General features: G+C 63.8%; 1 protein-coding gene across 15 annotated transcripts in view; it reads left to right on the forward strand.

The window, feature by feature from the left end:
* Positions 1 to 21010, forward strand: part of ADGRB2 (adhesion G protein-coupled receptor B2) — a 33264-nt gene extending 12254 nt beyond the window's left edge. For 3 of the 15 annotated variants that reach the window (XM_070078850.1, XM_070078851.1, XM_070078861.1), the window contains 28 exons: positions 4938 to 5021; positions 5262 to 5426; positions 6602 to 6766; positions 7387 to 7551; positions 7635 to 7802; positions 7874 to 7975; positions 8080 to 8186; positions 8929 to 9123; positions 9271 to 9339; positions 9413 to 9521; positions 9795 to 10122; positions 10405 to 10510; positions 10654 to 10697; positions 10937 to 11063; positions 11384 to 11487; positions 11578 to 11680; positions 12268 to 12418; positions 12567 to 12636; positions 13005 to 13071; positions 13194 to 13279; positions 13575 to 13673; positions 15660 to 15831; positions 16107 to 16202; positions 16549 to 16588; positions 16965 to 17584; positions 19656 to 19691; positions 19944 to 20042; positions 20512 to 21010. In XM_070078850.1, coding sequence (XP_069934951.1) covers positions 4938 to 5021; positions 5262 to 5426; positions 6602 to 6766; positions 7387 to 7551; positions 7635 to 7802; positions 7874 to 7975; positions 8080 to 8186; positions 8929 to 9123; positions 9271 to 9339; positions 9413 to 9521; positions 9795 to 10122; positions 10405 to 10510; positions 10654 to 10697; positions 10937 to 11063; positions 11384 to 11487; positions 11578 to 11680; positions 12268 to 12418; positions 12567 to 12636; positions 13005 to 13071; positions 13194 to 13279; positions 13575 to 13673; positions 15660 to 15831; positions 16107 to 16202; positions 16549 to 16588; positions 16965 to 17584; positions 19656 to 19691; positions 19944 to 20042; positions 20512 to 20697 — 3863 coding nt within the window. In that variant the 3' untranslated portion in view covers positions 20698 to 21010. The remainder of the gene's footprint in view (positions 1 to 4937; positions 5022 to 5261; positions 5427 to 6601; positions 6767 to 7386; positions 7552 to 7634; positions 7803 to 7873; positions 7976 to 8079; positions 8187 to 8928; positions 9124 to 9270; positions 9340 to 9412; positions 9522 to 9794; positions 10123 to 10404; positions 10511 to 10653; positions 10698 to 10936; positions 11064 to 11383; positions 11488 to 11577; positions 11681 to 12267; positions 12419 to 12566; positions 12637 to 13004; positions 13072 to 13193; positions 13280 to 13574; positions 13674 to 15659; positions 15832 to 16106; positions 16203 to 16548; positions 16589 to 16964; positions 17585 to 19655; positions 19692 to 19943; positions 20043 to 20511) is intronic. The other 12 variants (XM_070078852.1, XM_070078860.1, XM_070078854.1 and 9 more) reach the window with 9 other exon arrangements.
* Positions 21011 to 21264: the final 254 nt, after the last annotated feature.

Here is a 21264-nt window from a genome sequence, read left to right on the forward strand (position 1 = left end):
GGAGGGGACAGGCTGAGTCAGATCTGGCCACATGGTGGGAGGTGGCAGGCACCCACCCAGCTAGCTCTCAAGGGAGGCCGGGCAGGTGTGTCAGCCTCTGGGGGCTGGCCTCCCCAGTGGCCCTGGGCTGCCAGGATGGACAGAGCCTGGGATTTTCAGAAACCACGGCCCTCTCCCGCTGTGGGGTACATGGTGGGGTGTAGGAAGCGGTGCGGGGGGTGGGGAGCCGTGGGGGGATGTGACCGAGCTGTGCTTTGAGGGGGGTCAGTGGGTGTCTGCCATGGCTGGGGGCAGGAGCAGAGGGCCCTGGGAAGGAGGACTGCTCTGGGCGCCGCAGCGCCGTCTCCCCGTGCGGGCGCTGGCCTTGCTGGCTGTGACTGCTGCAGTTAGGACGAGGAGTTTGGGGGGCAGCTCTGGAGCACAGCACAGGGGTGTCTGCAGTCCTCAAGAGACAGAGAACCTGCGCCCACCCGTCTGCCAGCACCAGGGCTGAGACAAAGTAGCCCCTGTGCAGTTGAGGCAAGGGAACCCCCAGGAATGTCTGGTCCATGCTTGCTGAATGCCCACAGTCAGGGCCCCGTATGCCAGAGGGGTGTGGGAGATGAGACCCTTCCTCAGGGCCCCAAGGAGGGATGAGCCTAGGATATTCACAGCTGATGGCAGCCTGAGGACTGGGTCACAGACAAGGGGGCTGGCATAGCCAAACCCCTGGTGGTCAGCCTAGGGAGGCTTCCTGGAGGAGGTGGCATTTGTCAGAGAGAAGATTTTGGCAGATTGAGATGGAGGGAAGGATATTCCAAAGGGAGGGAACAGAGGGAGGAAAGGATTTGCATATTCCAGGGGAAACCAGAAGGGTCGGCATCTTTTCACTGAGAGCTTTTTGTGCTCTGTGTTGCCCACATCTCTTGCTTCATTTGAAAAAAAATATTCTATCTGAATGGCAGAGTTATAAAGAAAGAGGGAGAAACACACACACACACACACACACACACACACAGGTCTTCCATCTGCTGGCTCACTCCCCAGATGGCCGCAACAGCCAGGGCTGGGCTGATCCGAAGCCAGCAGCCAGGAGCTCCATCCGGGTCTCCCACATGGGTGGCAGGGACCCAAGCACTTGGGCCACCTTCTGCTTCCCCAGGCGCACGGGCAGGGAGCTGGATGGGAAGTGGAGCAGCGTGCGTGTGAGGTGTTGGCACTGCAGGCAGAGGCCCGCCCCGCTGGGCCACAGTGCCTCCTGTTTCATTTAATTCTCACAGAGAGCCTGTGTGGTAGGAAGTGTCATTGCTGCCTCCAGGTGAAGAATCTGGAGCTCAGAGAGGTGAGGTGACTCGCTCAGGGGCACACAGCAACATGGAGGCAGAACCAGGCACCAGGTCCGCCTCAGCCAGGCTCCAGAACCTGGCCCTTTCTTTTGGCCCAGCGTGCCAGGCCGCCTGGCGGGGAGAGGAATGCAGGGCCGGCCACGCAGGCAGGGGCTCAGCAGTGGGGACCCACCGAGGGCTAGGCAGCGGGAGGTCCCAGAGGACCGCCTTGGAGGCTGCAGAGCAGGGAACAGCTGTGCTGAGGACCCACAGGCGAGGACGGGGGCCCCTGGTGGAGTGGGGGAGAGACTCGGGGCCTGAGGGGGTCAGGGAAGGCACCGCCAAGGTTCAGTGGAAAGAACATGGCCTCTGGAGGCAGGCAGGCCTGGGTTCGAATCCCGCCGCACCTGCCTCCATTAGGGAAGCACCGGGTCCCCTTGAGGGGGTGATGATGTGCACAGTGAAGGTGTTAGCGTGTTCAAGCCAGAACACTCCTCAGGTCACCAGCTGGTGCAGCGGGGCGTGTGCACGGGGCAGCTGTGGTGCAGCGGGCAGCCAGACGGGGAAGCTGACAGTCACAGGACCAAGCCTCCGAGCCCTGGGCCGGTGATGGGCCGATGCTCACACCCGTCCTGGGCCCTGCCTGGCTGGGGCTACCCCTGTGTGCTGCACGCATGTCCCCCTGGGGGAACAAATGGCCGGCCTGTCTGTGTCGGGGTGGTGCAGGGGGAGCAGTCAGCGCAGGGCCCTGCTGTGCGGCCTCGGGCTTGTGCCTTGACCTCTCTCGCTTGGCCCTTGACCTCTCTTGCTTGGCCCCAGAGGCTGGGATGTGGACCCAAAAGCCGGGCCTGGGCCAGGTTCTGATTGTTCAAACAGGCTGGTTATGCGGTGGCAGTGGTCGGTGAGTGGTTAGGAGAGGACACAGGACCCCAGGAAGCCTGCGGGGCTGGCGTCTCGCACGGCCCTGCCTGGCGGGCCTCCTGGATGCCAGGCTGTGTGTGGAGGGCTCCCCAGACACGGCGGTGGACACAGGCGCGGGAAGAGAAGATGCCACTGGAGTTGCAGTAGGCTGCAAAGCCTTTGTTAGTGACCGGGTGTCAGGCTTGAGGCCACCTAGGTGGGCGCCCGGGAACCCCGCCTCTCCGCCTGCCTTAGCCGTGCCTTCGGGCCAGGGCTGCCACGTTACATCTGTGAGGCTGCCGCTGCCAGGCCGAGCTGACGACCCTGCCCAGAGACCCCCGCCCCCGCCATGCTGGGGGATTCCAGGAGCAGTGTGTTCTTGGGAGTACATTTACTGATGTTTGTCTGGGCCGGATTCTGTGCGTTCGCTGGGGCTGGGGAGATGACGCATGGATAGCCTTCCCGCAGAGGGCTCAGGGTGGGGAGAGGGGGGGCTTCAGATAGAAGACAGGACCATCTGTGATGAAAGATGTGCAGAAGAGAGGGCTGCCCGCTCTTCCTGGGGAGTGTGCCATGGACCTACAGGGGGCCTCCCAGATGAGAGGTCATCGAGGTGGGTCTTGAAGGTTGAATAGGAGTTTTCCAGGCTAAGAAGGTAGCAGAGAAGCAGGCAGATGTTTGGAGGAGATGATGATCCTATTGGGCATTGAATTTGAGGGTTGGGAGAGGGGTTTCAGGGGGCAGCAAGGTCTATGGGCTTACAGCACAGGAGAGGCAGGGGCTGGGCATCCTGACTCGGGGCGTCCCTTAAGCCTGGGGGGTACATGTGAAGTGAGAACAGGGCAAGGTGTGGGTGCCTGCTGTGGGAAGCCACAGGAACACCTGCCAGTTAGGGAAAGCGAGGCAGAGAGGCCAGAGAGCCGGAGGGGGCAGGGCAGCCGGGATATTTCAAGGCAGGAAGCACCAGCAGGGCCAGATGCAGCCGCGGGGTCAGGCGGGATGCACCTGCCAAGCGGCCGCGGGAGGTAGCGCCAAGGAGGGCGCTGATGACTCTGTCAAGAACACTTTCAGCAGAGAGATGTGGGCAGCAGCCAGACTGCGGCGCCTAACGGGGAGGAGCTGGGGAGCCCAGAAGTGAGTGGCAGGTGAGAACTCAGAGCACCCGCCGTGGGCTGCTCCGGGAAGGTGGCGGGAGCAGAGGGCCAGGGGCAACTCCCCCGGGATGGAGGGGGCCTGGGGCTGATCAGGGCTGAAGGTGGAGGAGGGGTGCGGGACCAGGCCAGGGACTGGCTTCATGGGCAACTGGGGGCTGTGAAGAGGGTGCGAGTGGCAGAGGGAGGCAAGCACTGGGCCCCCGCTGCATAGCTTCTGAGTGGACGGAGCCCAGAAGGCCACGGACACGCCCTGCGTGCCCAGCCGAGGTTGGGCTTGAGTCTGTCCCGGTGCCAGCTGGCCCAGCTGTGGGTTCTTCAGCAGCCTGGGCGCTTGTCCCCAGGCCCCCAGCTAGGGACACTGAGCAGATGAGAGGTTTAGGGGGTTGCCAGGCGTGGCACTGTCACCTCAGGTCCAGGGTGAAGCTGGGAGGGAGGGGACTGCAGATGCTGCTCAAAGGAGGAGGCGCGGGGCCAAAGGTGGCCCGGGACAGGAGGGGGCGCTGCCTGCTCGCCTCACACGGCTAGGTACGGTAGCTGAGGCGGAGGGCGAAGGCCCCCAGTTGATGAGTTGGACTGGGTGGCAGTTCTGAGCTCCAGAGAGCTGGTTTGCTCCGGATGGCCACTCTCCAAGCCTGGCCAGGACTCCCTCGGCTGCAGAGCCTGGACTGGACTGGGTGGCCGGGTACGGGATGGGGGGAGTGGGTCCGCCTTCTGAGGTCCTTTCAAACGCCCGGTGCCTGTTCCCTGATGACCTGGCACTCAGAGAGGGCCAGTGTTGGGGTGAGGAACAGCTTTTCATCCAGGGACATCATGGGCTGAGCTCCACCCCCGGAGGCTGTTCTGGTCCTGTCTGCTGCTCAGCAGCCTGTCTGGGGGCTGGGGCGCCCCGCTCTGCACTGAGGTCTGTGCCCACGGGAAGGGGCCTGCAGGGGGACAGGCGATCTCGCCAAGGCTCAGGCCAGACACAGCGATCCGGGCGGCTGAGAGCCCCCTGGGGCCCCTGCTGCTGTCCAGGGAGTAGGCACCTGCCCCAGGCCCTTTGGGGCTATGCTTTGGGGAGCAGAAAGTCCAGCAGGAGTTGAGTCCCAGGGTAGCCTTGGGATGGGGTGTGGGGTCGCAGCGGCCCCGTGTGGCTGTTTCATCTGCCCCTCGAGACGGTCCTGGGAGAGGAAGAAGCTGGGCTTCAGGCTCACTGGCATGTGCCCACGGACAAGCCACTTCCTTTCTGCTCTCGGCCCCCGTCTCTCAGCGAGGGGATTTAGGAATGGGCAGGCCTTCCCAGGGCTCGTTTCTGCGAGCAGCCACGCCCCTTCGACCTGCCCCCTCTTTAGCTGAGGCAAGAGGCAGACAAGATGGTTGCGAGGCTGTGGGTGGGTGCTGTGCGGCCTTCTGAGCCTCAGTTTCCTAATCTGTGAAATGGGGGTGGTAGGGCAGGGGCAGGACGTGATGCTCTCTCAGCATCGCCCACAGTCGGTTCCAGGCCCTCGAGCTGAGGGCAAGCAAGGCTGCCCACTCTGTACCACTGCGGCAGGACCGAACTGGCCTCTGCTGAGCCCCTGCCACCACCTCCGTGTTCCAGGTGAGGAGCCGGAAGAGGAACCGAAGGTGAAAACCCAGTGGCCAAGGTCTGCAGATGAGCCTGGGCTATACATGGCGCAGACAGGTAACTCGGGCCCGCCTCCCTTCCTGCGTGGCGGGGCCCGACTGTGTGGTGTCTGCTGGCATGTGTGCTTAGCGTGTGCCCGTCTCTGTCTGTGTCCTGGAGCTCAGCCGTGTCTCTGTGTCACGTGAGGCCTTGCCACCTGGGGTCAGGGTAGGAGGGGCCCCCTGGTGCCACCCCACCCCCGTGAGACTGAGTGCCTGGGAGGTGCCCCCTGCCGCCGACGCTGTCCCTCTCTCCTAGGCGACCCGGCGGCTGAGGAGTGGTCCCCGTGGAGCGTGTGTTCCCTGACGTGTGGGCAGGGTCTGCAGGTGCGGACCCGCTCCTGCGTGTCCTCCCCCTATGGGACCCTGTGCAGCGGGCCCCTGCGGGAGACCCGGCCCTGCAACAATTCCGCCACCTGCCCAGGTACGCCCGTCCTCCCCACCCCGCCTGCCTGCAGGGTTAGGTCCCGCCTGGGACTCGGGCACATGAAGCTCCCAGAGTGCTTTCAGTCAATAAGCTTGACTGCCCCCACCCCTGCCACCATGCCAGCCCTGCGCAGGGTACAGGGGACACAGATGAACAAGACGCAGGGCCCGCCCCGCGGGGCACCTCACTCCGCTGATGCCCACATCAGCCTTTTACCCTCGTCGCTGTCCACATGCCCAGTGCTCTGGCTGCCCCAGCCCTCTCGCACTGCTCCACCTGCCTGCAGTTGCTTATTCTCTCCCTCCCCGCCTTGGCTATTAAAATTCAGCCTGCCCTCCGAGATCCAAGACCAGTGCCGATTCCTTTATGTTTTTCAAGCGAAATCTTCCCTGACCATCCCCTCCCTGGCCTGGGCTCCCCTCCCTCCCCTGGGGACCTCCCCCAGACCCTCCAGCCTCTCTGTTACGCCTGTAGTTGCTGAGGGAATGCATGTGTCTGCATGGGACAGGTGGTGACTGGAGGAGGGGCAGGCAGCTGCAGCGGATGCTGTTCCTCCTCCCCTGAGGACAAGGCAGCTCCCGTCTGTCTGTGGGGTTAGAGCAGGGCCTACCTGGGGAGGGCTCTTGGTACCTGGGGGTGTGGCAGGAGCTGGCAGGGGGCGGCTGGGGGCTACGCTGGGCTCCAGGGTGTGAGCTCCTTGGTTGTGTCAGTGTCCACGTAGAGGTGTCTCTTTGTGTGTCCATGCGCTTGGGGCTGGGAGGGGCACTGCTTGCCCCAGGCCTGCCATGTTGGATTCAGGGATTGGGGGTGGGGGAGTGTGGGGAGGGGTGGCCTGGGATGGCTCTTGGGTCCTTCCTTGGGTTTTCCTTCACCCCCAGGAGGGGAGGACCTCTGGTTCCCCTCTTGGGTGGCTCCTGGTCTCCCTGTCCTGGTGTGCACAGGGGCTGCCCTGTGTGAATTGGGACTGAAAGCCTGTGCCTTCCACAGCTCCTCAAAGGGCGGTGCCTGGGGGCCCCCCCAGGAGAGACCTCCCAGGCAACAGCTCCCAGAGCAGAGCCAATAAGGAGCCGCCACAGAGCTGCGGAGCTCCCGATTGGTGGGCGGATGGGCAGGTGCTGGCAGTGGGCGGGGCCAAGGTGCGGCCCAGCCACCAGCCACGTGCTTCCTTGCAGTGCACGGCGTGTGGGAGGAGTGGGGGTCCTGGAGCCTGTGCTCCCGCAGCTGCGGGCGGGGGTCCCGGAGCCGGATGCGGACGTGCGTGCCCCCCCAGCACGGCGGCAAGGCCTGCGAGGGTCCCGAGCTGCAGACTAAGCTCTGCAGTATGGCCGCCTGCCCGGGTCAGTAGTGCCCGTGGGCTTCCAGGCGGGCACTGCCCAGCCGGGTGGGGGTTGGGCGGCCCAGGGGAGGTAGTCAGGTCCAGTGCCCTGACTTGGGGGACCCACGGACTTGGACCAAGCCTGGGGAGTCTGGAGAGATGAACCTGCAGTGTGGGAGGTGACCCTTCCCCCACCCCTCCCTGGGGGTTGGCATGTGGTGACCCCAATCAGAAGAGGGCTGCTTGCCAGTGCCCATTCTTCCAAGCCCTGGTCTGGCTTTGCTGTTAATGGCACTTTGGTGCCCATGGCCGGTGGGACTGGGAGAGGACACAGAGCTGGGCCTCCGTGCAGGCGGTGCTCAGGAGGCCCCTGCAGCCCACGTCCATAGCCAGAGGAGAGCTCGTGCCTCGGCGCGGAGTGCGGGGGGTCCTGGGCTCTGGTGCTGGTGACGGGCAGACAGCACGAGGCTGGGCAGCACCTGCTCCCTGAAGCCTCCCTTCCCGCCCCCCATTCCAGTGGGTCTGGCTTGGCTCAGGTCCCAGTGCCAAGCAGGCCCTGTGGCCTCCCAGTGGTGCTCTGCCCCCACCAATCCTCACGACACGCTGCTCAACAGCCACCCCTGCTTGTGTCTCCCCATGCAGTGGAAGGCCAGTGGCTAGAGTGGGGTCCCTGGGGCCCGTGTTCCACGTCCTGTGCCAACGGGACCCAGCAGCGCAGCCGGAAGTGCAGCGTAGCGGGCCCAGCCTGGGCCACCTGCACGGGTGCCCTCACTGACACCCGGGAGTGCAGCAACCTTGAGTGCCCGGGTGAGTTCTCAGCGCAAGGGTGGCAAGTGGCAGCCCTGCCCCTGGGGACACCTGGGGCTGCTCATGCCCCCCCTCTCCCGCAGCTGCTGACGGCAAGTGGGGGCCGTGGAACGCGTGGAGCCTGTGCTCCAAGACATGTGACACAGGGTGGCAGCGCCGCTTCCGCATGTGCCAGGCCACGGGCGCGCAGGGCTACCCCTGCGAGGGCACCGGCGAAGAAGTGAAGCCCTGCAGTGAGAAGAGGTGTCCAGGTAGTGCCCGTGGGACCCCAGGGCCGGGGGGCTCTGTGTGGGCCCTGCTGAGCCCTGCCCTGCGCCCACAGCCTTCCACGAGATGTGCAGGGACGAGTACGTGATGCTGATGACGTGGAAGAAGGCAGCCGCTGGCGAGATCATCTACAACAAGTGCCCGCCCAATGCCTCTGGTAAAGGGCAGAGTGGCTCCCCCTGTGTGCCCCCACCTGGGCCCCCAGCTTCTCCGAGGAGAGCCCAGCCCCCACGCCCGTCCCTGTGTCCTGTCCCCCTGCAGGGTCTGCCAGCCGCCGCTGTCTGCTCAGTGCCCAGGGGGTGGCCTACTGGGGACTGCCCAGCTTTGCCCGCTGCATCTCCCACGAGTATCGCTACCTGTATCTGTCCGTGAGTGTGCCCTGCTGGGCTGGGCCCCGCAGGATCTTTCCCAGACTCTGGGGGTGGGGGAGGGTGAGGGTCGGGGGGAGGGGCCTTGAGTCTCACTCATTCCCACTGGCCTTGGTGTGTGCTGTGCATACGTCCACCTGGCTGTGCCGCTCCTTGTCTGGCAAGTTCCTAGCTGGACCTCAAGGCCTGGCTCTCGAGTGTCTTCTCTTAACCACCACCCCCCCCGCCCCGCCCCACCCCGCCCCTGCCACTGCTTGTGCTTCAGGGAGGCCAGCCGGTGCTCAGAGTGCTGGGACACAAATGAAATCATTTTTGTGTCCCCAGGGCCTGCCCTGGGGTAAGAGTGATGTCAGCGAATATGGCTGACCTGTTTGTCTCAGCGTAATCGGATGTTTGTTGTGGGTTTGCATCTGGAGCTCATGTTAGGGAGTGAGTGTGCACGTTCCCCTCCAGATGTGCACGACCCCTGGGACAGGAAGGGACCTGTCCCCATACTGTGCTCGTCATCTTCTGTGTGCACATCTGAGTGCCTCCTTTCTCTAGGTGTTGCTATTTCTCTCTTTTTTAAAAAGCATCTCTGGGATTTTCTCGCTCTCTGAGTCTCTTTCCTGGGCTCTGTCTCCCCTATGAGCAGCATTCTCTGACCCTGGTTGCCAGCAGTGGGTAGACAGGAGCTGGATGGGTCAAGGTCCGGTCCTGGCTCCCGACACTCCTGTGACACTGGCCCCCATGTCACCTGCAGCTCCGGGAGCACCTGGCCAAGGGGCAGCGCATGCTGGCGGGCGAGGGCATGTCGCAGGTGGTGCGCAGTCTGCAGGAGCTGCTGGCCCGGCGCACCTACTACAGCGGGGACCTGCTCTTCTCTGTGGATATCCTGAGGAATGTCACTGACACCTTCAAGAGGGCCACCTATGTGCCCTCAGCTGACGACGTGCAGGTACTGCCCTGCGCTGCCAGGCGAAGGAGGGCTGAGGATGGAGAAGCTGCAAACTGAAGGGGAGGCTGGGCCCCCCCTTGGCCATCACTGGGGAGCAGCCAGTGTGGCTGTACGGGGACCCCCCGACAGTCACTGCTCTGTTCCCAGCGCTTCTTCCAGGTGGTGAGCTTCATGGTGGATGCAGAGAATAAGGACAAGTGGGACGATGCCCAGCAGGTGAGGCACTGGCTACCAGGCTTCTCCCACGACCTAGACTCACCCGGGACCCTTACACACTCTCTGTCCCCAGGTGTCCCCTGGCTCTGTGCACCTGCTCCGCGTCGTGGAAGACTTCATCCATCTGGTGGGCGATGCTCTCAAGGCCTTCCAGAGCTCTCTGATTGTCACAGACAATCTGGGTACAAGGAGGCCGGCAGGGGAGGGAGGGGCCCAGACCTCGGGGGAGGGGGTGATTTGTGAGGGGACCATTCCTCGTCACTGTTATTTTTTTTTTTCGGAGCCCCTCTCTATTATTTAATCCTGTAATTCCAGTTTTCTCTCTGTTTCTTCCCCTATCCCTTCCTGTGTTCATTGCTGTGTGTGTGTGTGTGTTCCCCGGCCTTGGGGCCTGCGGCCACCTCCCCTGGTATGTGTCTTCCCGGCTCTGCTCACCCTCCTGCCACCCACCGCAGTCATCAGCATTCAGCGCGAGCCCATCTCTGCCGTGTCCAGCGACATCACCTTTCCCATGCGGGGCCGCCGGGGCATGAAGGACTGGGTGCGGCACTCCGAGGACCGCCTCTTCCTGCCCAAGGAGGTGCTCAGCCTCTCCTCCCCGGGGAAGCCTGCCACCTCGGGGGCAGCAGGCAGCCCTGGCAGGGGGAGGGGCCCAGGCACGGTGCCCCCCGGCCCAGGCCACTCCCACCAGCGCCTCCTCCCGGCTGACCCTGATGAGTCCTCCTACTTTGTGATCGGTGCTGTGCTGTACCGCACCATCGGCCTCATCCTGCCGCCTCCCAGGTGAGTGTGCCTGAGTGCAGAGATCCGCCTGCCTGTGCGTCAAGGACCCCTCGCCTGGCTCTGGGCACAGGTGCTTCTCAGAGGCATCCGTGTAGCTCCCAGAGGCCGGGCTGGTATCTCGGGGCTGGTGGACAGAGTTCTAGACTCCACCCGGAGTCTTGGGCCCTCCTGAGCTGTAGGCTGCCCCGATAGCTGCTGCCTTCCTATCCAAAGTGGCTTCGAGGGTTTTGACTGGGTCCGGGTGCCTGCTGGCTGCAACTGACCTCAGGCCCTGTCCCCCAGGCCCCCGCTGGCTGTCACGTCCCGAGTGATGACAGTGACTGTGCGGCCCCCCACCCAGCCTCCAGCGGAGCCCCTCATCACAGTGGAGCTCTCCTACATCATCAACGTGAGTAGGGGCCAGCTCATCGTGGGCAGCCAGGAGCCTGTGTGGTGGGGAGGCCGCGTGCCCCATCGGGTGGGCCGAGCCTCTGACCTGTACGGGGGTGGCGCACTTCCCGCCAGACCGCGCTCCTGTCTTCTGCTCCCCAGGGCACCACAGATCCTCACTGCGCCAGCTGGGACTACTCCAGAGCGTGAGTTGAAGGGTGCAGCCCCAGGCCCTCCTGTCGGAAAGGGCTCCTGCCTGGCAGGCCCAGAGGGTCCCTTGGTGCCATCCTTGGTCTGAGGGGTTGAGAACACATCCCGTGGCTCCCTCCTGTCACCTTGTGGATGAAGCCGTGCCCTGGGTTTCAGCCATCTGGGCAGTGACCAGCACTGGGGATGCAGCTGTGGAGCTGGGCCCAGGGCTCACTCCGCCTCTTCCCCACCCAAGAGATGCCAGCTCCGGGGACTGGGACACCGAGAGCTGCCAGACTCTGGAGACCCAGGCAGCCCACACCCGCTGCCAGTGCCAGCACCTGTCCACCTTTGCTGTGCTGGCCCAGCCGCCCAAGGACCTGGTGAGTGGGAGAGAGGTACCTGGGCTGTCAGGGGTCCCTTGTGACAATGCAGGTAGTCCTGGGAGATTCTGAATGTGTGTCTGTACGCATGCGAGCCCATGTCCCTGGGACAGTGCTCATGGCCATGATATGCCCGCCTGGGGACGTGTGGCAGTGGGTGATTGCATGGGTGAAAGTGTGCAGGTACCTGCGTGTGACCGGGTCTGCTCTGTGCACACCTGAGTACAATGGTGAGTGCATGTGGGTGTGCCAGTCTAGACTGCACAGGGAGACGGGCACCCTGCCACTGCCCTCTCCCAGGACCCCACCATCTTCCCCAGACCCTGGAGCTGGCAGGCTCCCCCTCCGTGCCCCTGGTGATTGGCTGTGCCGTGTCCTGCATGGCCCTGCTCACTCTGCTGGCCATCTATGCCGCCTTCTGGAGGTAGGTCGGACACTGGGCAGGCTGGGGTGGTGGGGTGCAGCCATACCAGGTTGGGCAGGCCGCCAGTGTCCCTACCCACTGTCTTGTCAGGTTCATAAAATCTGAACGCTCCATCATCTTGCTGAACTTCTGTCTGTCCATCCTGGCATCCAACATCCTGATCCTCGTGGGCCAGTCCAGGGTGCTGAGCAAGGCAGGTGCAGGCACCTGGGGGTGCTGGCGGCGGGGGAGGGGTCGGTGTCTGCAATGATGGGGTACGTGTGTGTGTGTGCGCGTGTGAGGGTGGTGAAAAAGATGTCTCTGTGTGTGTGTACTCAGCGAGGGGTGTTTGTGTACATCAGTGAATGTGTATTTAGCTGAGTACCAGGGGGCGGAGGGGCGTGTGTTGGGGGCTGGTGACATGGGGTCTCCACGTGTCCAAGAAGTCCCCTTTGCCACCTGCCTGAGGATGGCCTGTGCCGACTGATCCCTGTGCCCCCTGGCCTTCTCTGTGGTGCCAGTACCACGTGTGCCAGGCATGGGGCCTACCCGGCTGTGACGTGGCAGGTGCTCCTATCTGTCCCTCCCCGGCAGCCTCGTCTGTGTGTGGGCGGCCTCTTGCCGAGTGCTGTGTGCGTGTCACCAGGCCCGTGTCGTGCTATGTGTGGGTGCAGGAAGGCGGGGGTGCCTGGCAGGGCTCTGTTGGGGGCGGGGCAGCACCCGACAGCGTGCGTGGGACGCCTGGCGCCTCCCGCCCTGGCGGCTGCTCAGGGCCACTCCCTCCTGTTCCTTTCCCTGCAGGGCGTCTGCACTATGACGGCTGCTTTCCTGCACTTCTTCTTTCTCTCCTCGTTTTGCTGGGTGCTCACTGAGGCCTGGCAGTCCTACCTGGCTGTCATCGGGCGCATGCGCACCCGCCTGGTTCGCAAGCGCTTCCTCTGCCTGGGCTGGGGTGAGAGGGCCAGTGCTGGCCTCTGCTCTGGGCCTGGCGGGGGGCAGGGGCAACAGGAGAGGCCCAGCTCTCTGGGCTTAGGGGTCAGCTGGGCTGGGGGGCCCTGAGGCCCAGCAGCCGTCTCACTCTGGCTTCCCGGCTCCCCCAGGTCTGCCTGCCCTGGTGGTGGCTGTGTCCGTCGGCTTTACCCGCACCAAAGGATACGGTACATCCAGCTAGTACGTGGGCCTCCTGTGGCGGGGGTGGCGTTAGCAGCTCTCGACGGGGCCTCAGGCCCCTTGGGCTGACATCCTGACCCGTGCCACTTGTGGGTCTTTGGGCAAATCTTCTCCTCGCCTGTGAGGCTCAGTGTCCCTGTGAACGGAGGTGCCGGGATTGGATAATCTCTAAGACCCATGTGGCTGGGAGGTCAGCCTTGTCTCCTCCTCATGTTCTTGACCTGTGCTGGAGGGACACTGTGGCTGGGCGGGGCCAGCAGCTCACCCCCACCCTGTATGTGGGTGTGGCAGCCTGGGAGGATGCAGGGATGGTGTCTAAGGGTGTGTGTGTCGGGGTGTCTGATGGCCCCTCTTCTCCCCTGCCCCAGCTGCTGGCTCTCCCTGGAGGGCGGCCTGCTCTATGCCTTTGTGGGCCCTGCGGCCGTCATTGTCCTGGTATGTGTCCACTCAGCATCTTGCCGTCCTGTTCCCTACCTGCTCCCTGCACTCCAGGGGGTGTCCACTGCTGGGAGGGCACGTGGTGATCCTCTCTTCCACCCCCACCCCTGGGCCCCCAGGTGAACATGCTCATCGGAATCATCGTTTTCAACAAGCTCATGGCGCGTGACGGCATCTCGGACAAATCCAAGAAGCAGAGGGCCGGGTAAGGGGAGGGTCTGTGTGATGCGGCCTTCCGGGGAGACGGCGCAGGGAGGGGCGGCCTCGGGCACTCGGAGGCTCAGGGCTCGACGAGGCCGCCCGGGGCTTCCCGACCTTGGTGCCTCAAGGCTGCAGCAAGGCGGGCACCCGAGTGTGCAGCGGCTGCCCCTCGCCCACCCTAACCCAGCTCTCTCTCTCTCACCTGCCCTCCCCCTTCCCCCCACTTGGGGCTCGTTTGGCCCCTGTCCCCTGGCTTCCCATGTGTTTCCCCCTTCTCCCGTGTCTGTGCCGCCCCCGAGGTCGGAGCGGTGCCCCTGGGCCAGCCTGCTCCTCCCCTGCTCAGCGTGCGGAGCGGTCCCCAGCCCCCTGCTCAGCTCAGCCTCGGCCAGGAACGCCATGTTAGTCGTGCCCCCCGGGGGGCGGGGTGGGTGCTGGGGGTAAAGGGGGAGGCAGTGTCCATGGTTGGGGAGGGAGGGAGAGCAGCCCAGTGGCCCCACCAGCTGCCACACGGTCCCGAGGGCTCGGTGAGGAGGTGGCGAAGGGTGATGGGGGGTGAATGTCTGTGACTCCTGAAAGTGCTGGGTTCCTGCGCCCACCTCTGCCCCGACCCCACTGCCTGCTGATGTTGTCCAGGCGCAGCCGCCCTGACGCACCGAGGCTCAGACACTCCTAGGCCCCTAGAATTCCTGAGCTGGAACCTTAGAGAGTGATGGGATCTTAGCGCCAGCCAATCGGGCTGTTGGAATGAGTGAATCATAGCCTTATCATCCGCTGTGGAATCGAAGACTTGGAATTTCCGGGGTGTTGACTCTCGTAGTTAATGGGGGACTGAGAATCACAGAGAGAATTAGTTCACTGAGCACTCCTTCCCCCAGCAGCTGAGCACCCGAAAATCCTTGCTGTGCGAGAGTGGAACAAGACACCCCCCACACCCCCCAGCACTGGGCCTCGGGCCCAGCCTCCCAGTGAGGCCCAGAAAGCCACTGAGATGCCCTGGCCAGCGAAGGCCCAGCCTTATCTTGCACACATCGAGCAGCGGGGAGCTCACTGCCTCTGGAGGTGGCTGGCACCATCGCCATGAAGCTGCATGTGGCAGTGAGCTCCCTCCAGGCTGGGCTGCGGCTGTCCCAATCCTGTCTATTGAACCAGCAGTTAACAGCTCGGGCATCGCGGTCAGCCAGCCTGGGTCTGTGTCCCAACTCCACTCTCTGCCCAGCTGGGCACACTCCAGTCTGCTCATCTGTAAATTGGGATAATAATCCCTGTGCCTGTGTATTGGAGTTGTTTTGATCACAAGCTGAAATAATGTATGTAGAGTGTTCAGTGGAGGGCTTGGCAGAGAATTGGTAGTTAATCAATGGCAGCTCTTATTACTGTGATTAGACCCTCTCTCTTGGTTTCAGCTCCACCTCCGGGGGCTGCACAGACCACGGTGCTCAGCCCCTGCCAGGCTGAATGGCCCTGAACCGCCCTTGTAGGACAGGTCTTGGCCCCCTGCCTCAGCTCCCCCTGTTGTCTCTGTAGAATGCTGCTACTCTGTGCTGTGGAGCCCTGCCTGGCTCTCCCGCCAGGCCCGTTTGTGAGGCACAGTGGGCTGGGTGTGGCATCCGGCCCAGTAGGGGCAAGACGGCCTTGTCCCACCCGGACTATGACAGGTGGGGCAGGGTGAGGCCAGCCTGGGAGCCAGGGCCCTGTCTGCCTTTTTCCTCTGCCCTCCCATGGCGAGGGGGCCGGGGGTGTGAAGGTTTGCCCCTGGCCTCAGCTTTTACCCCAGCCCCAGCTGCGGTCTTTCTGCTCAGGGCTCTGAGCAGCCACTGGGAGCTTGGCGCCTCCCTGAGGGACTTGGGGAAGCGCCTGCTTCGCGGGCCCTGGCCCTGTCCCCCCAGGGCCTGTGGCATCCCTGCATGCTCTGCCTGTGTGATCTTCCTGTCCTGTCTGTCTCAGGCTCTTTCTCTCCATGGCTGTTGCCTCTTTGTTCCTCTTCCCCTTGGCCTACCCAATCAGACTCTGGGGATGTGGCCCGGACCTGTGCATTTCTTAAGAGCTCCCCAAGGTGAATGTGTGCGAGTCTGGGGCTGAAGCTGCAGCCTCTGCCTGTGCCTGCCTCCTCTTCTCTGCCACCTCCTCTGGCCCTGATGTTGCCTCCGGCTCTGGCTCAGCCCCTGCGTCCTTCCTCCCCCTCCCTGGGCCCGGCTCCGGCCCGGCAGTGCTCTGCTCTGTCTGTGTTGTTTCTCCGCCTCCGGCTCCTCGGCCCCTCTCTGCCTGGGGACATGGGCAGTGTTGTCAGGCAGCTCCAGGGCCCCCAGCTGAGTGGAGGCTGAGGCTCAGGCCCCTCTGTCCCCTGGAGCATCACCCTGATGAGTCTTCTGTCTGTGTCCCCCCAGGGCCTCACTCTGGAGCTCCTGCGTGGTGCTGCCCCTGCTGGCGCTCACCTGGATGTCCGCCGTCCTGGCCATGACAGACCGCCGCTCCGTCCTCTTCCAGGCCCTCTTTGCTGTCTTCAACTCCGCGCAGGGCTTCGTCATCACCGCCGTGCACTGCTTCCTGCGCCGGGAGGTGGGCTGGGCCTGTCGCACCATGGGGGCTGGGGGACATCCAGGCCCTGCCCCGGGTGCTTGAGGCCCGTGGTGGGGACACTGCGAGCCTGGAGCAGCGGCGGCTGCAGCCCAGCCTGGTCCTCGGCCTCTTGGTTTCTGGGGCTCCTTCTCCCCTCTACTCCAACCCACGTATCTTCACCTTCCCCGAGGCTGCGTGTGTTTCCTTGCGCACTTGCCTGGGTGTCTGGGGTGGGTGATTGGCAGCTTCAGGCCCACAGAGACCTCTGCCCCCAGGTCCAGGATGTGGTGAAGTGCCAGATGGGCGTGTGCCGGGCCGACGAGAGTGAGGATTCCCCTGACTCCTGTAAGAATGGGCAGCTGCAGATCCTGGTGAGTGTGGAGGCGTGGGCAGGGCCTGCGTGGGTTCAGGGCCCCGCACCGCCGTGTTCCCGCCCTAGGCCACTCGCCTTCTCCATCATGTCGGGGAGAGGGGACAGAGACCCAGCTGGATTCAGGCTCAGCCGCTGACCTCTGGGTGGCCCTGGGCAAGTCTTCCCCCATTTAATACCCCTCTCTGCCAGGTGGGGCTGGGGGTAGACTTGTCTGGGCTCAGACAGGCAGATGCCGTGGGCAGCACCACTTGTGAGCAGTGCTGGGCGGGAGGGTCCCGGCCCCTGCTCCTCCCGACATGGATCCCTCCTCTGCCCACCTGCCCTTTCTCTCTCTCTGCCTATAGTCAGACTTTGAAAAGGATGTGGATCTGGCTTGTCAAACAGGTGAGTGTGCCGGCCAGAGAGCTGAGAAACGGCCCCAGGGATGGACAGTGGGTGGGGAGGGAAGCGCTGTCCTGGGAAGCCCTGTTGGGGTCTGGCTGCTGGCACCCAGCTTTGGAGTCAGATGGTGGGGTCAGCAGAGGCAAAGCTCTGAGTGCCACCTGCTGTGTGACATGGAGATGCCACTTCCGTCTCTGAGCCTCAGTAACCCTCTCACGGCAGCGAGGGCTTCGGGGCCACTTACCATCTTAATGCTTCTGGTGTGTGAGCAAGTGCCAGCCCCCCGACACTCAGTTCCCTCCCCCGACCCCACTCGGGCTTGGTCTGGGCTTGGTCCGGGCTCCTCCTCCACAAGCCTCACTCCTCCACCCCCACCCAGTTCTGTTCAAGGAGGTCAACACTTGCAACCCGTCCACCATCACCGGCACGCTGTCCCGCCTGTCCCTGGACGAAGATGAGGAGCCCAAGTCCTGCCTCGTGGGGCCCGAGGGTGGCCTCAGCTTCTCACCACTGCCAGGGAACATCCTGGTGCCCATGGCGGCCTCGCCGGGGCTGGGGGAGCCGCCCCCGCCGCAGGAGACCAACCCTGTGTACATGTGCGGGGAGGGTGGCCTGCGGCAGCTGGACCTTACATGGCTGCGGCCCACCGAGCCGGGAGCCGAGGGGGACTACATGGTGCTGCCGCGGCGGACTCTCAGCCTGCAGCCGGGGGGCGGCGGCGGCGGAGGCGGCGAGGAAGCCCCCAGAGCCCGGCCTGAGGGGACCCCCCGGCGGGCTGCCAAGGCGATGGCCCACACCGAAGGCTACCCCAGCTTCCTGTCTGTGGACCACTCAGGCCTGGGGCTGGGCCCTGCCTATGGGTCTCTCCAGAACCCCTATGGGATGAGCTTCCAGCCACCACCGACGCCCAGCGCCCGCCAAGTGCCCGAGCCAGGGGAGCGCAGCCGGACCATGCCCCGCACCGTGCCCGGCTCCACCATGAAGCTGGGCTCCCTGGAGGTGAGGGGGGAGGGCCCCGCTGTGAGCCTGCACTGGGGACAGCGACCTTGTCCCGGGCCCCTGGAGGTGTAGACGCTGTGCATCCCCTCCTTGGGCACTCAAGGCAGCTCCATGGAATCCCTGACAGTGGGCTTTGAGCGCAGAGTGGGTGCGTCGCCAGTCAAGTCCCTTGCGCTGGCTTTGGCACCTCCTTCAGGGTGTGACAGTTAGGGTGAGGCCAGCACGGAGCCCGGGCTGGGGCAGGTGTTCCGCTGCTGTCTTGTCAGCATGGGGCCCGAGCCTGGGCCTGCACGTCATGCAGGTCTGAGCTCTGGTCCGGACTGTTGATTGGCACTGAGGCCCTGAGTCCCTCTCTCTCAGCCTCGGTTTCTCCTGTGGAAAGCAGGTGTCACTGTCCTCATGGAGTTGTCTCAAGGACTAGCCGAGTGACGGAAAGCATTCATTTCTGTGTGGGAGGGGTGGAAAGTGCTGGGTAATTAGGAGTTGCTGCCGTTGTCAGCCCTGGAATCAGCTGCCCCCTCCGCCCTCACCCCTTCCTGGGCTCGAAGCTCCTTTCGTATCCCAGCCTCTGTGGGTTTTGTGGGTGCCCCAGCTCCCCTCCCCTGCCCCCAGGCCTGTTCCTGTAGAGGATCACTGGGGATAAGCCAATGGTAGTGGCCTACAATAGGACCCCAGAATGTTCTAGAATTCCAGTTGGAGGGCTGGCAGCGCTGTGCATAAGGAAAAAGGGGCCAGAGTCTCTGCTTGGATGTGATTGGCAGCTCACGGTCGGCCTCGGAAACCTGCTGCCCCTCCTCCGCACGAAGAAAATTAAGTTAGCAGCTAGGGGGTTTGCAAGTTTAGGTTTTTCTCCCAAAATGTTTCGTGAACATTTGGTGCCTGCTCCTGCCGCAGATGGCGGAACAGGAAGGCGTAACAAAGACAGAAAATCCGACACTAGCGCCAGAGCGGGGTGCGCTCAGTGGCATGGCAGGTTTTGTTCTATGGACACCTGCCCGTGCCTGGGCCGCCGAGCAGGGGCTGATGGTGGGCTCCTCGTGTGGGAGGTGGTGATACATGTGGTGGTGTCCTGAGGGGTCAGAGATGACGTCCAGAACCGGGTGGGCAGCCGCAGTGGGGCAGCGGAGGCCGAGGTGCGGAAGTGCAGTTTCCGGCAGTTGGGCACAGGTGGCGTGGGCGGTGGCCGCGGGATGCCAGGCACAGAGAAAGGCCTCCTGCGGCCTCCAGGAGCAGTGGGGGAGAGAGTGCCTGGGATGCAGGGGACGCATGCAGGTGAAGGGCAGTGGGAGCCTCCAGGGAGAGAATCCTGACTGGCCGGGCGGTAGATGGAGAGTAGGGGAGAGGTGGGAGGAGAACCAGGGCAGTGGGGGTGTGGTCTAGGGTGGTGAGCATGCTCATCAGGCCTGGGGCGTGGGAGCTGCAGATCCAGGTTCTAGAATCTCCCCCGAGGGCCTTGAGGCAGGTCCCCTTTTCCTGGGCCTCGGTTTGCTCATCTGTGACTTGGGAGAATTGGCCTTGGTCTCACAAGTCCTCCCTCCGGCTGCCAACATTCTAAAACCCTGAGGAGTGGCACGGGGCACGGCCTCGCTGTGGGGCCTCACATGTGGTCTCAGGCCCTGAAGGCGTGGAGGGGCGGGAGGCGGGGCCGTGGTTCGGCAGGTGTGAGTCCCTGAGCTTGCAGGACAAGGGGAGGGTCCTAGAGACCGGGAACGGGGCCAGGTGGGACAGGGGGAAGGGGCGCAGGGCCCGACAGTGATTCTGTGGCCTGTGCAAGAATCTGTCCCAGCCGTGCTGGACGTCCATCCTGCGTGTGAGCTGTGTCATGCGTGTGTCAGCATGTGTGCTCCCCTGGGCATCTGCCTGCAGGTTCCGCTATGTGTGTGCGTTTTGGGCCTCAGCCTTGTTCTCACGACCCCAAGGGCTGCCCACTAAGGATTCCCAAGTCCTGGGCCTGGGTTTGGGGATGGTGCATCAGGCAGGACCCTGGGGAATGGTTTCCTGTCTGGAAGACCCCTGCCTTTGGTTAAGAAGCTTTGTTCTCTTTCGCTGCCTGCTCGGTGCTCCTTCCCAGCGAAAGAAGCTACGGTATTCAGACCTGGACTTTGAGGTGAGTGTGCGGGGGGCGAGGGGTGTGCTTGCCAGGTCCGTCCCTGGAGGGTCCTCTCCTGAAGGCGCCCAGGCCCCATTGCCGGGCCTCTCCCCAGGCCCCCGAGCCTGTGGCTTCCATGCAGTTCCCTCTGCCCAAGCCCATAGTCCCAGGAGGCCCGGCAGCAGGCAGCTTTGCTGAGTGCCCGGGTCGGGGGGCGGACGGCGGATGGCTGCTCCGGGGGCACGCCCCTCTGACACCTGTGGCTCCTAGAAGGTGATGCACACCCGGAAACGGCACTCAGAACTCTACCACGAGCTCAACCAGAAGTTCCACACTTTTGATCGCTACCGCAGCCAGTCCGCGGCCAAGGTGAGGGCTCTTCCCGGGACTGCTCTATCCTGGAGCCCAGGGTCCAAACTGCTGCCATAGCCCCTGGGGACCCCAGGACAGACAGGCCGCACAGAGAATGCCGGCTTTGTTTCTTAGAGCCGGGGAGAAGGGCTTTGAGGGCCGTAGTCCCTCCCTGCCCGCCGGCCACCCTGAGCCACATTCACCACGGGCCTGTCTCACAGCTTGTGCAACCATTGTGGGCTACACAGGGGCTGGGGAAGGTACTGCAGGTGGCGGATGGGCCAGGAGGGAGGATGGGCACAGGGACACGGTACCAGGGGCCACCGAGCAAGAGCCCAGAGCTCCAGCTATGGAACCCTGCAGACCTGCACTTGAACTCTGTGTTCGGCTGCTGTGTAGCATGGGGCATTCGGGCTCAGTTTGCCCTTCTGTGCGGTGGGTAGAGGGAGCTGGCCCATTTCCATGGCCTACACCGTTCCCTCCACAGGAGAAACCCAGCCCCGGGGAGCGCCCCGGCCTGGCCCAACAGCGGCGACATCAGAGCTGGAGCACTTTCAAATCCATGACACTGGGCTCACTGCCCCCCAAGCCCCGAGAGCGGCTGGGCCTGCACCGGGCGGCAGCCTGGGAGCCCACAGAACCACCAGACGGCGACTTCCAGACAGAGGTGTGAGTGCCGCGCTGGACTGCCCACTGCGTATAAATATATATATCTCTCTATTTTCACACTCCACTTTGGAACTGCCCAGGAGCCAGCACCCCCTCCCCTCTCCCGGGGGCTGGGCAGGGAGGTGCAGAGGACTCAGCTGGGCTGGAGGGGCCAGATGTGGCAGGGCCGGGCAGAGGGGAGGGAGGCCAGGACCCCTCCTTGTTTCTCAAAGCCCCCTCTGCCGCTGGAGCCTGTCTTCTCCTTGGCCTGTCTGTCCCTGTCCCGGGCTGGGGAGGGGGGAGGGGTACTTTGTGGGGAATAAACTTCACTCTGTGGACTTGTCCGCTGAGCTGTTTGCTTCCACTGTGATAGCCCGGTCCTGGATTCCTGACTTGGTTCACCTCCCTTGGTCCCATCACATTGTGTGTTGTGGGGAGCAGGGAGGATGAAAAGGGGGACGGGGTGTCAGGTCGACCCCGACTGGATGGAGAGGTGCAGCCTGGGCTCAGACCTCATTTTGAGTGCTGGCTCTCCGGCCTGGGCTGGGAAGAGCAGATTGGAAATGTGAGGTGGCCTGGCCTTGCCCAGTGG

The sequence above is a fragment of the Oryctolagus cuniculus genome, chromosome 7, assembly GCF_964237555.1.
Source record: "Oryctolagus cuniculus chromosome 7, mOryCun1.1, whole genome shotgun sequence".
Classification (NCBI taxonomy): Eukaryota; Metazoa; Chordata; class Mammalia; order Lagomorpha; family Leporidae; genus Oryctolagus; species Oryctolagus cuniculus.